This window comes from Chroicocephalus ridibundus, chromosome 1, assembly GCF_963924245.1.
Source record: "Chroicocephalus ridibundus chromosome 1, bChrRid1.1, whole genome shotgun sequence".
In the NCBI taxonomy this organism is placed as follows: Eukaryota; Metazoa; Chordata; class Aves; order Charadriiformes; family Laridae; genus Chroicocephalus; species Chroicocephalus ridibundus.
In genome coordinates, this window is record NC_086284.1 from 87752015 (window position 1) to 87765679 (window position 13665).

The following is a 13665-nucleotide window of genomic DNA, read 5'->3' on the forward strand; positions in this document are numbered from 1 at the left end:
CCAAAGAAAACAAAAGCACTTCAGTAGGTCACTAGGACTATAAGGAAACATTACTTTTTATTTTCTTTAGATTTTCTCTTCATGGCCAATACAATCTGCAACATCACCCTTTAAAGAGAGAAGTGTCAGAGGGAGCATCAGCCTGACCTGCAGCGCAATAAACCTTGCTGTTACAAGCCTAGAAGCACCTTCCCTTGAGGGAACTGGGTGGCCATCCCTGTAACTCCAGGACGGGATACCCAAAAGCAGGAAACACTGAGGGTAACTATCAGCAGTTGCTTGCCAGAAGATCTAGGACTGCCACAGTTGCTTGCTTACACCTTGCTATATAATTAACAGACTAAAGCTGTTAAATGATTAAAATGTTCAGGTCTTTGGAATGACTGACGTAAAGTGTATTTCTGATAAACTCCTGTTCCACAAGCTTTTCTACAACCTGCAGGTTTGCCTCTTTGGCTGACAGACTACTTACAGCTCAGCAAGGGCAAACAAGAGAGGCTTTGAGTCAGGAAAGGTTTCAGGTGGATCACAACAGAGTCTTTCTGGAGTGTTAAAACCAAAACACAGTCCCAGGAATAAAAGCAATGCCAGAGGCAGGCAACAGGAAGGAGAAAAGCCCAAGGTCAATAAATTTTCTTTTGCTTAGAGAGAGCTAGAGCACAAAAATCAAAGGAAAAAACCTTCCTTATTTTATAAATTCTGAAGGAAGATCTTGAGCTTGAAGGACAACAGCAATTGTATGTTGAAAGGAAATTAAAAACAGATTCCCAAGAGGCGAAATAAATAAATCATATTCAATGCCAATGGCAAAAGAAATTTTGGAAACAGAAGATGGTGCCTACAGTGCCACTTGATGGCTTACTCTGGAAGTGCATTCAGAGGAAGCCATACCCATGAGACGTCAACCAGCCTTTGGGCTTCTGCTACAGCACATCTGGAAGCTGATTTGATAACTCTGGTGGAGAAGGGAAGAATTAAAAACTGCACAAGTACCTTGTATTAGGGGATCTTTTCAGCTTCAGAGTTCCTTATTTTACAATGTCAACATGCGCTTTGTTTTTCGGTTTGGGGTTTTTTTTTGGTTTTTTTGTTTTGTTTTGTTTTGTTTTTTGTGGTTTGGGTTTTTGTTGGGTTTTTTAAACATCATCTTCCAGGTAAGAAACTGAGAGACCAAGAAAGCAATCACATAGAATTGGAATGACCCTATAAAAAGTCAGATGTACTTGCACACTTATTTCCACAAAGAGGCCTCCTTCCACATGAACTAACCATACAAGCAGTAGTCATAGAAGTCCTTGTGAACCACCTCTTGGATCAGGAAAAACACCTATGACAGGATTTCACAGAAAAGTAACTGAGGGATGTGGAACCTCAGCATTCATTCACAGCTGTTTTCCTGCAGTATTATACAGTTCTGTACTTGTGGCACAGATCATCCCCTTGCCACCATTAAATATTCCTCTTTCAACTCTACAGCTGTTAAAATAAGTTACTATAGGGAAAGTCCAGCTCCATCCCCAGTATTTATCCTGTTCTTGGAAATGGGCTGAACCACCTTATCTCATAACAACAAAAAAAACCCCAGCAGCCTTGCCCCAAAGAAGCAACAGATTTGTAAAAAATCAGTCTGCATTTTTATAATTTCAAATTAGTTACTTACAGGATTTGATCATGTAATATATGGCAATGTTAACTAAAAGTCAAAGAATAAGATCAGTGGTATTACAGCATGTCTCAGTAGAAGACTTAGTTGTGAGCTTAACTCCATGCACTACACATTGCCAAAAAGCTGACTTCTCAGCAGGATGAGGCCACAAAGTATATAGCAGCACGACAACAGATTAATCCCAAATGAGAGTAGGAACTGTTGAATGACATGCCAAATGTCCTTATTCTGATGGTATAGGTTAATCATCTGGCATCCCATGAAAGTCTAAGAATGACATAATTGGAATTCAGGTATCTGCATTTAATACGACAATTAGTTACAGCTGTATTTTGGGGACAAGTGTAATTAGAGTTATAGCTAATGAGCTAGGAAAATGACAAGCAAGAAGCTATCAATCACATATTAAACGTGAACGTAAACAATGATGAAAATGCTTCTCTTGTTAGTTTCAAATGCACTTTTAATTTAAGTCTGTTAATTAATGTCTCATGGGTATCCCTGTCTGTGTAGTTACGGAAACCTCTAGTTTAACAACAAGCATTTTTATCTATTGTGATGAATGTTTGATCTTATTATAATTAATTTCTAACTATTTAGAACAAATAGGAAGGAACTGTGAGTTCAGAACATATACAGCCTCCAAGGATATCTGTCTGGTGACAAACCTAGCATCTCAAAACTCACACTTGCTGTTGTTTCAATCCACTTAGCCCCAAACCCCTTTGTCACAGCAGGAATTTCCAATAGTACCTACCACTACCACAGACATAAAAAATCCTTTCAAAAAGTATCTTATCCAATCTGTTGGCACCAGGAAGAAGGATCTAGGGCAGCTTTAGATGCTACTACACCTCAGGTGTTAGTCAGCACCCTGAAGCAGAGGTGGGAGAAGGGAAGACATCCTCATCCTCAGCACATCACCATGTGATATCAGCGTAACCCATTTTCTCTGGGGGTCTGGGGAAACACACTTGGGCACTGATGGAGGCAGCTGAGGAGAAGACTTGCATTCCCCCTTCTGCCAACCCTTTGCTGGAGGCAGTGACCTTCAAGGGGTTCAAGGAGGAGCAGAACCCGTTTCATTAAGGATGAAGTCAAATTAGTACAATACAACAGGAACCAGCTTTTCTTTGCAAGAGGAACAGTTTAATGAGTTGTCAACCATAAGTGACATTTTAAACACATTTTTTGCTAAATACCCACATAAAGACATGTGGACAGTATTTTGATCTAAACAATACCTGTTTTAGTTTGCTGTAAGTCAGTTAGGAATCAATTTATTTCCAACTAAACAGAAATCCACGGAGATTTGAACATACTAATCTAAGCCAATTTAAAACCAATTAATTCAACTGATGCGACTTTCTTAGTAGCATACAATAAAATACTACCTATGGGAATCTGAGACCTTCTACTCATGGTAAAAAGATGGGGTAAGAGAAAGGAGCAACTGGAAATGGAAAGTGAGTGACCGTTAATGTTTCAGTTACCCACTGAGCCACTGTAAATAATGATGAAGACGCTATCATCCAGTTTTTCATCTGGAGTAATGACAAACAAACTTGCAAAATTTATATTTTGCAAGAATTGCCTCCAATTGTCACCTAAGTGGGAATGGTTTTTTTTGATGTTGTTTTGGGTTTTTTTGTACAATAACACAGCATGATTTTGGCCCTTCCAAAAAAAAAATAAAAATCTCCTTTTTCACAAGTGTGGAAGCTGTATTTTTTAAATAATATATCCCTCTCATCAAACATTTATCATTTGACATAAGGAACATCGTATAATGACATAAATACTGTGAATCCTATTTCAATGCAATGACTCTTTATGCAGCATTACCTAAAAGCAGAAACATAAAGAATGAAATCAGTACATTGGTTGCTGCAGCTTTCTACATCAAATAAAAGTTCCTGTTTCAGAAGAAAATTTCTGCCCTACTTTTTCGCGGAATTAACGCTACTGTGATAAGGGCAGAAGAGGAAGTAATAACAGGAAGTATTCAACATCAACTGCTTGGTATCAACTGTGATGGAAAGTAACACAACAACTCCCGAGGTGCTGAGAATTTTTTCTCGAAATTCTTTATTTTTCTTCTTCCACCAGCTGATCTAGTTCCACCCAGAAGAGCCAGACTATGTCCTGGATTGCATGAATGCACCAGATGATGCCTGAGGCAGAGCTTATGTTTCAGTAGCTGACAGAACAGGGCATTTCATAAGGTCAAAGTGGGCACAGCCTCACCTGTGTCAGCTGTCCTTCTTTGCCCTTAACTTATGGCCAGCAGTTCAAGTCAGCCCTGAGCAATCCTCTTCCACAATACAGTAAAACTAACTCCAGCATGACATTCTTTAGGAGTGCCAATCAAAAAAGCAGCCCAAGACAATATATTTTCTTAAATCTTAAAATCAGCAAGTTGTCAATGCTTTCTTCAACAGTAGTCACTCAAGGTACAATTATGAGTTTAAGACGACCAAGTGGGTTTCAAAAAACATGCCCTTAACTACAATCACACACATGCAAGTACAGGAATGTTTCACTTTCATAGTTTTACATCTTTCAATTTTAATGAGAACATTTTTGGTGTCATTTGGATTTAAATAAATCTGTTATTTAAAATTAAGTTGTCTGAATTTATAAGACAACAAGAAATGCATTTCGTAAGAGAAGTCTAGTGTCTCATCTAAATTATTTAATCATACAATTCATTCAGTAGAGTTAATTTGTTGGCTGGATACTAGGAAGGGGTTTTATTCCATCACTTTACTCTTGAAAGACAGACACTTAGAAGTTTTAAGTAGGGCAACTGACGGAAGATATTTGTATGGCCATGTGAGGTCAAATATGCTTCAAACTGCACAATGAAAACAGTTCATGTACTGCCGTGAAACTCATTATAATATTGGGTTTACATTGTCTTCAAAATATGCTCTTAAATATCTTAAAACCTTGACATCCCCCATTACAATTCTGCTTACGGACAGAATAAGGTTAGTTAAGTGACACATCATGTCTGATTCCAGGAACTGTGTGCAGAGATGGTGTGCGCAGCTAGGTTAAAGGAAAACCTGTGATCACTAAGCTTCTTACATTCAGATGTGAGAATTTAATCTCTCATAACAAAATGCTGGATGTCATGCAGATTGCAGCAGAATATTTATCCTCTTTTAGAACTGATTTCTTAAGTAACAGATGCAGGAAAAAGAAAACCAATCATACTTCCTTGATAAGAAAAAAAAAAAAAGTTGACTTATTAGCTGCTGAGTCACAGGGAAAAAAAATCCTGCAAATAAATGATACAGGCTGAAATACACCTTTTATTGGCTGCTCAAGCAGACTAAGCTCTTACATCTTTTTAAAGTTAAGTAAATAAAGACTAAACGAGTTTGAATGCATTCTACTTAAAGGTTTCAATGTTAGCATTTTGACTTTTAATGCTCATGCTATTAAGCTCAAGAAGATATTTCTAAAATATCCAATGGAACAAACCTGAAGATATTGGGAGTGAACAGCATTCCTTGGTCCTGCAACCAGATTCACCCATGCAAAGTAAATGTCCATATCTCTGTTCAAGCTTTCATAATTTGTTCCCAGTCCTAAGAGATGTGCATTCATTTTCCACATCCTTTTCCACCCAAAATAAGTGCATCTTGAGTCTCTAAAGAATGTGTTGGGCTTTTTTTTCCATTTGCTTCGTTTGTTTTTTTGACTTTTTTTTTTTTTTTAAACAGATTAGACTAAAATGAAATTGTTAAAATTTGTAGGCAGAGATGACAAAAGGTGAATGCCATGGCTGAACTCCAGAGGGTTTCAAGTGAATTTCTTAAATGTGTTTAACTCCACAAAGATAACTCTTCCCTGTGGCTGGCTTAACAAAATTGGGAAGAACTTTTTCTGCTATAATCGTGGTTCATCAGAGATTTAAACTCAACAGCCCTGCAGCACAAACTTCGAGCTTTTTCCCTGAACGGAACTCAGAAGTGTCAACTGATCAAGTAAAACCAGCAGAAGTGCTACAGGGGAAAAAACCCACATGAAATCCATAAGCAAACAACCACATCCTCTCACCCCCAACAGTAACCCAAACCAGACATGTCAGTATACCAGAGAAGAAAAATGTCTGGTTTAAATTTTGTCTTAAAACACACTGTATCTAAGAGCTCAGCATGCACAAAATATGTCAGAACTGCATGTGTCTATATTCCATTAAAGATCTGCTCACCTCTCCCACAACTTCAATGATGTCACCAACTTTTAATTCCAGTTCATCTTCATTTTGAGGCATATAACTGAAAGCCACCTGACATCTTCTTCTTCTGTTTCTCTCTCCTGGTGGAAATGAAGAAAACAGGAAAATTGTAAAATGAAAAACAAATTCCATGCCAAACACAGGTCAGGGGAAATCACAGAATCATAGAATCATTTAGGTTGGAAAAGACCCTTGGGATCATTGAGTTCAACCATCAACGCCACTCTACAAAGTTCTCCCTTACACCATATCCCTTAACACCACACCTAAACGAGTCTTAAACACATCCAGGGATGGTGACTCCACCACCTCCCTGGGCAGCCTATTCCAGTGTCTGACCACTCTTTCTGTGAAGAATTTTTTCCTAATGTCCAGCCTAAACCTACCCTGCTGCAGCTTGAAGCCATTCCCTCTTGTTCTATCGCTAATTACCTGTGAGAAGAGACCAGCACCAACCTCTCTACAGTGTCCTTTCAAGTAGTTGTAGAGAGTGAGGAGGTCTCCCCTCAGCCTCCTCTTCCTCAAACTGAACAGTCCCAGCTCCTTCAATATCATTCTTTGAGCACTATTAAAAGAATCTGAATGTGTGCAATGCTTAGTATATCTGCCTAAAATTAATTTAAAAGAAGAAGGTGAGGAAAAGATTTCTGGTGCATATTATGTCTTTCAACAATTTTTATAATTCAATGTAATTAAAAAATGAAAATAGATTGTGGAGATTTTTTCCTTTCTGTAATATTATTCAAGAGCCAAAATTTAACTAATACATTGTGCTTCCTAGTGACAGGATGGACAAACTTTACCCAGAGGATCTTTCCAGGTCTATTTGCTATTTCTTACGCTGTTTCTCTTAACTGTTAAACATGCTCAAGACACACCAAAATCAGTTGTGTAAACACTGTCCAAGAAATGCCTTCATCTGACATGAAATTACAAATATTCATCTTATGGTCAGTCTATTATTTCCCCTGAAACAATTATTGATAATCCTGTTCTAGGGCAAACAGTAATAACAAGTTACAGAACTTTTTTTTTCCAAATCTATTAATTGAAACTAGAGAAAGAAGGGAGAAGGGAAGCCATTGAATTCGGCTTTCTGACAGTATTTTTCACAGCCACTGCAATCCTGTGTGAGTGGCAGCTTTTTGAATGTTAAAATTAATACCTTAATGCAACGTAACCAAACTCACTCAAATGGGTTCTTTTTTCCACCTACAGATGACTGTTCGTTCTTCACCATCTAAACTAAAATGGTCCTAAATTGACAATTTTACACAGCTGCATTCAAAATAACTTAAATATAATAAATACCTTCCCTATTGAGTGCTTCTTTGATTGTGCAAAAGAGCTGGCTATTTTCCTGAAAGGTAACATTCCCACTCTTATTTCTAACACCAAGTAGCAACTGATGTGCTGATGTTGCCTGATATGACAGATGTCAGATGCCACCCTATTTAGTAATCAATATTGTGTGACTCTTGGAGAATATTTTTGAGATTGCTAAAAGAGAAAGAAATAAATACAATTATGATGTTACTAATAGAACTGTGTGAATCCTTCCCCCTCCCACGCCATAAAGTTTTTTTTATTACTGTATAGAAAATCTAGCGGAAGTCTGCATTTATCTCCATTAGTCTCATGGTTGTCTCACTGCTCTCCCTCTCCTCCTAGATCTTTCTCTAGAGAAATACCTAAGTTGAGAGTAGCAAGCCAACAAGAGGCATGTACCAACTAGTTCCTCTCTGTGGTCTAATGCAAAACAACTGATCCAGCAGTGAATCCCTTTGGTTTTAAGGGGAAGGTGCTGCTGGACCCCATGTGCATGCTAATGTTTGGAGCACTTGAGCAGAGCATGAGTTGCATGAAGAGCTCTACAGCCAAGGGGTATCTGATTTTTCTTACACTACAGCAACCTGGGTAATACAGCAGTATGGGTTTTCTAAGAAAACAGAGCTGACAGGAAAAGAAGTCAGAGTAACCAAGCTGTACGTATATAAAAAATGTTAGCAAAGAAAAAACTCTGGTTTTGCAAACACAGTATTCCCACTCCAAGTCTCCAAATGCAGCGTGGTCAGGAACCAGAAACACCAACTAGGACAACTAACAAGCAGTTTAGACAGATGGCAGAGAGACAGAGAGAAGTCTTGGTCTTCTCTCGCCATTTCCCTTTTTGCTAATATTGCCACCTATTGCAGAGTATTACTACAGTCTATGCTTTAGCTGTGAGCCATCTGAGATCTAAATGGCACACTGTGACTTTAAAATGTAAGTAATTTGACCAATTGACGTAAATTTAATTTTAAACCATACAGGGCAGCAATTCCGCAATGAAGACTGCAGATACTTTCTAATCTGATCCATTTTTTTCTTACTTGTAAATTGATGAAGGAAATATTTTCTAGGAGGTTTTTTTTGCATTTTTCTTCACACTTGAGCATAAACTGAGTTACTTTCAAGTGAAAAGTTCCTGAGTGGTGAAAAGGCAGGTAATAAACCCAGAATTTTAAAATCAGAAAAGGTGTGCTGCAAAGTCTTCACTGTGTTTTGAAAGGCTTAAAAGAAGAAAAAAAAAGGATCAGTGAACTTTTACTGGCCCACATGTAATAATTTGTAGCAAGTAACCTGCTGCAGGCAGCACCACGGCACTCTGCCTGCTGGTTGCAGTTCTAGGCTTTTTCATTTCCCATAGCTGTGGCGCAACATCAGAAGTGTTTTGAAGGCAAAACACCTATGAGCTGCAGGTTGGGAACTAACCGAGCTACATTTTATTTGGAACAAGCTATCATACAGAAATAACATCACTCACCTTGTAAAAAACACTGGCTCCTATTTACATAGTTATAATAAACCTCAAAGGAAAGAAAATCACATGCCTAGTTTGTGCATTCTGTTCTTAAAACAAATGAGGCAGCTACAGAGAATTTGCTGCGCATGTACAAGGGAGCTAACAAACCAGTGACCGCAAAGCATATTGCATCTGAAGCGATGGCACCAAGACCTCAACAACGGTGCCGCAGAGCATGCCTGCCTGCTCCACTCCCTGTAAGGGCTGTGTTGAAGGCACTGAACCCTTACAAAGTGTCTGCAGATCTGGCAAGGGAGGAAAGAAAACGGACCTTGCGTGCACTGTGAAAGGTGTCACATCGCAATGCACCTTAAGAGCAATGCTGGCTGCCTCCTCGTTTGCAGCTGTGGATTGCCAACTCCCACTCACCCCACCTGAGGCCACCGTTCCCTCTGCCCTGAGAGGAGAACTGCTTTTCCAATCATTCCCCAAACACTTTTGCTCAGAGCAAAGCTTGGTAGCTTAGCAGTGTAAACAACAGGCTTTGCTAAATCAGATCCTTTTTGTCTTTATCCATAGAGTCACCTATCTCATTGTAGGTGTCCCCGAGTTGAATGTCTACATCTGAGCCTATCACTCAAGAGCAGAGAGAACCTAATACCTCCTGAGGGTATTTAGTGTCACTGTAAAATAGACAGCTAAAATACATCAAATGAATGACTCTCTGGGGGTGCTTTTTTTTACTGGTGTGGCTCTATCGGACCTCAACATCTAATTTTAAAAGGTCTAAAGTTAGGTCAAATGGAAAAAGGTATGGACATATATTTAGAAATTTGAAACAAACAACTCTTAGGGAGCACAAATCTAATTCGTTTCAAAGTGGTGTTTGATCAGATTTTAAAAATGGTGTGGTTGTCTGTAACAGCAGGAGACCATAAAGGGGCTTCCTCCAGCTGTACACGTGCAAGAGAGAGAACTATTTCTAGACATTTAAACACCCCTCTGGCATTAGCAGTGAAGATAAAAAGCTGCAAAAACACCACATCATCATTCAATGCTTACCTTTGTAAGGAGCACCAAAAACTGAGGCAATGCTACACAAGAAGTCACACTGGTCCTTACATGCTGCCATCGGACCCAGGAAAGGTCACAAACTGACAACATGAGATTCAATGAAAAGTAGATCAGCAGCAGAGCAGATAGGAATTAAACTATTTCAAAATGGACTGGATTTTTCAAATCCAAACTACTTTTTTTAAGCTTAAAACCTCTGTCATGAAACAGATGTTTATATAAACGTGTGCTTGTGTGAATATGGTGGTTTCTATAAACCTAGAGCCTACTTTTCACTGATGACAATGTATTTGTAGCCTGTCCTATCAGTGAAAACCACACGGTTAACTTCACTAACAGAAGGTCCATCAAATCTACATACTAATCCACTTTTTTTCCCCACCACAAGAGAACAAGTACAGCAATCCATTTCATAACACAGTACAACTATTTTACAGAGTCAAAAAACTATATTCAATAAAAACCTTCAGAGTCTCCCTGCTGACAAAACGTATACCTAAATGGCTGACAATCTCTTCAAAACTAGGCCCTGCAGTTTTGTAATTGGATCTGTTTTAAAGAGAGATGTATATGTATCATTGCAGCTCAAACAATTCTACCCAATTAATTGTTCCTGGATTTCTTTTATTGTTGGTTTTTGGTAAAGGAGTGTTGCTATGGAAATTGCATGGGTTAGGCTGGGGACTAAGTCAAGGTTTGCAGCGTGAGGAGCCTAAAGACATTTCTCCCACATCTAAAAAATTTCAAACACGCTAAAGCAGACAGCAGCTCCTCAAGACCCACGGACTTCCCTTCCCTCTACTGTGGGCTTGCTGGGCAGGCTCCGGTGAACCATGGAAGGAAACTGAGATCCACTGGGCCACCCTTCAGGTAGATTCAAAGTGACTGAACTCAGTAAAACTGTTTGGCAAAGAAGCCCCTGTCAGGCAAGCCTATTAGAAGGAAAATGACAAGTTGGAGGAAAAGTTTCCTTTCTTCTATTTCAGACTTCCCTGCATGCAGCATCATCTGCCCATCAGCCTCAGTTGCACTTCCCATTCTTCCAGCTTTCAAAGCTATATCTGCAGCTGGGGGGAACTGGTTCAGTGCACAGTGTCTCCTGGTTAGACAAGCTGGGCTGTGATATGACTCAGCTAGAAACCAGTTCTAAATTTAATGTGCAAAAAGACAAAAGGCAACTATTGTACAACTAAGAGATGACATATATGCTTTAAGTTGCGTGCTACTTATTTTAATGGTACTGATGGAGTTCTGGTACAGCTGATTTGGAGCGCTAGCCTAGATAGTTACTGTATCACCTTTTTTTGGTTACAAATCACTGAATTCTGTATACTAAAATGCAAATGTTAAGAAAAAGGTTGAGTTACAAGCTTACTTCTGAGAAAAATTCTTCTTAACGCTACTACCCTCGGTAGATGCTTTTGAGAAATGGAAGTTACCTAATTAAGAACAAACAGCATTAAAAATTTTAACTGTTTAAATTGCTTTTGCTAAAAGTATATTGAAGATAGTATCAGGAGACTTCAGATAAAGTCTTGGTCATATTCAGTTCTAATGTGGATTCTGTCACTACCTTTCACAACACAAGGACTCCACCTTCTTATGTCTACCCACAAGTAGAAATACAATTCTTATTTTAAAAGGCACCAGAATTGTCAAGTTACAACTTCCTCCTTCTCCTGGAGAATTTTGGCAGTTCTTTTCTGACCTGGGATGTGACGTGTCAATTCCAACTCTCTCATCACCCACATGCTGTTAGAAGGGTGAATGCTTTTGGATAGATGACAAAAAAGCCCTGCTGAGGTCTGTTTGTTCCCTGCCTAGCAGAAAACAGAATTAAGCTGGGTATGAATATTTGGGGGGGGGGGGTGGTTTAGTTTGATTTTTTGTTTGTTTGGTTGGGTTTTTTAATTGTGACATTAATACACCAGAGAAGAGAAAGATAAACTGCAAGGAGGGGTGAGGGGAGAGGGAATATCTGAGGTGCTTCCAGTACTCTACCAAATGGGTTATGTAAAGCTGCTGTGTTTTTCTACAAGCAGATGAACTGGGATGTGCCCTGCTTTGACGTGTGTAGCTGAATCATGGAGACTGCAGGACTCCATTAAGCACAATTAAGCCACAATGCATTATGCCATCACTGCGAGTAATATATTACTCCGAGCGTGTTAGTGTTCTACTGTTACTGAGGAGTAGGTTTTCTCTTGCTAGACTCCACAGCAACACTTCCAGGTTTCAGCCATCTGGCTGCTGCTCTGAATTTTATGACCAAGATTTGTCTGTGAGGAACCTGAAAGCCTGGAAGACATATTTTTCTTACACCCTCACGTTTTAACACATATGCACCGTCAGAATAACAGCAAACCTCATATTGTTCAATGAATTCATTCTTTTGTTAAAACCATGCAGCAATATTAAGGCCTTTTATCGTGTATGAGTCTTTTGCATAACAGCAGTAATTACTGGAAGCAACTTACAGCAACAACGTAGTACCAGTGATCACATGCTTTTAGGAAAAAAACATTAATTAACTGAGAAGTGGAGCACTTCTGTATGCCACAGCAGGATGTTTGTGCATCCGACAGAAAGAACTGAAATACTAGCGAAGCTGAGATCATTAGTTAAGCCTAACCCAAAGCAGAAGGAAATGCTAGAAAAGTAACTGTAAACAAACTCAAAAGACACTTGCACAGTTTAACCATACACCACCAAAATGATTTTCTTTCTGAGTCTGAAAGTTTTAAAATGCATATAGAAGGGGTAGAAAATTCTGCAAGTGCAACATCAAGAATGCAGTCAAATCATCACCAGCAAATTAGACATAGCAAGTCCAAACTCCAAGAGGAACACTTGGCCTTGCCATACAGGCTACATATTTTATTCTCCGTTTTTTAGGAGGAATGTATAAAACACAGTATTAAACTACACAGTAACTCAATCACATGCAGAGCTGAAAATGTGTATGTTCACCAAAGCTACTAGTTCTAGTACCTGTATCTTTTTTAAACTTCATAGTGTAAATGATTATTAGTTGATAAGTGAGAAATAGGTGAAACTCCATCACAAATTGGAAAATTGGGACTCGGTGACAGGGTTTCAAACAGGCTTTTTAAACTGTACTTTAAAAGCAGTTACACAGACCTGGTAAAGACTGGACAAGCTCACTCGGCTTCTCACTTGCTTCTACAGATTCAAAACTATTCCTCAGCAGCAAGTGGTGCCTTTACACCAGCTTTTGACAAATGCCCATTCTCAACAATAACCATTTGTTGCTCTCATCTAGTGCCTTTTACAAGCAGTACATTCCAAGGAGCAGCAAATGCTTCTGTCCTTGTTGTAATGCTGGGTAAGCCAAGGCATATTTCAACAGGGTGGCTTGCCCTGGTCATCTGTAACTTTGGGACTTAGTTTGCTGCCACATGCACTAGGTCCCACTGTTTGGCACTGGAGTTCCCCACCACCCCTTATGCAATTAGCACCTGTTGACACGAAGGGGCCCATTACCCAACACAAGATCTTGCACTTGCCCGTGTATTTGGTTTCTCATACTTGGAAGATGACTTGCAAGGATACATTAGAAGAAGACTTTGTTATACTGGCTAGCATACAATTCATACAAAATGACTGTACAAAGAGCTTTAGCAGGCAATAGATATCTGTGGGAATAAATCTGCTTTTCTAAAGAACAAGAAGAGATACACAAACTTGAAATACTCCTTGGACAGCAGATGAAGTTTCAAAATGCAAGAACAGAAACACAACAAGATTTGCAAATGGCCCATGAAAGGCCTTTGCCCTTTCTATTCTCATTGCATACATCTCATGTTGTCATAGGATAATCCCAAAATATTATCCCGTTAGCCAGGTTTTGACATAGTGGTTGACTAC

General features: G+C 39.1%; 1 protein-coding gene across 4 annotated transcripts in view; it reads right to left on the reverse strand.

The window, feature by feature from the left end:
* The window catches only part of SH3KBP1 (SH3 domain containing kinase binding protein 1), a 231854-nt gene that overhangs the window by 111455 nt on the left and 106734 nt on the right, over nt 1-13665 (reverse strand). For all 4 annotated transcript variants that reach the window (XM_063342720.1, XM_063342750.1, XM_063342729.1 and 1 more), the window contains one exon: nt 5892-5998. In XM_063342720.1, the coding sequence (XP_063198790.1) occupies nt 5892-5998 (107 nt within the window). The remainder of the gene's footprint in view (nt 1-5891; nt 5999-13665) is intronic.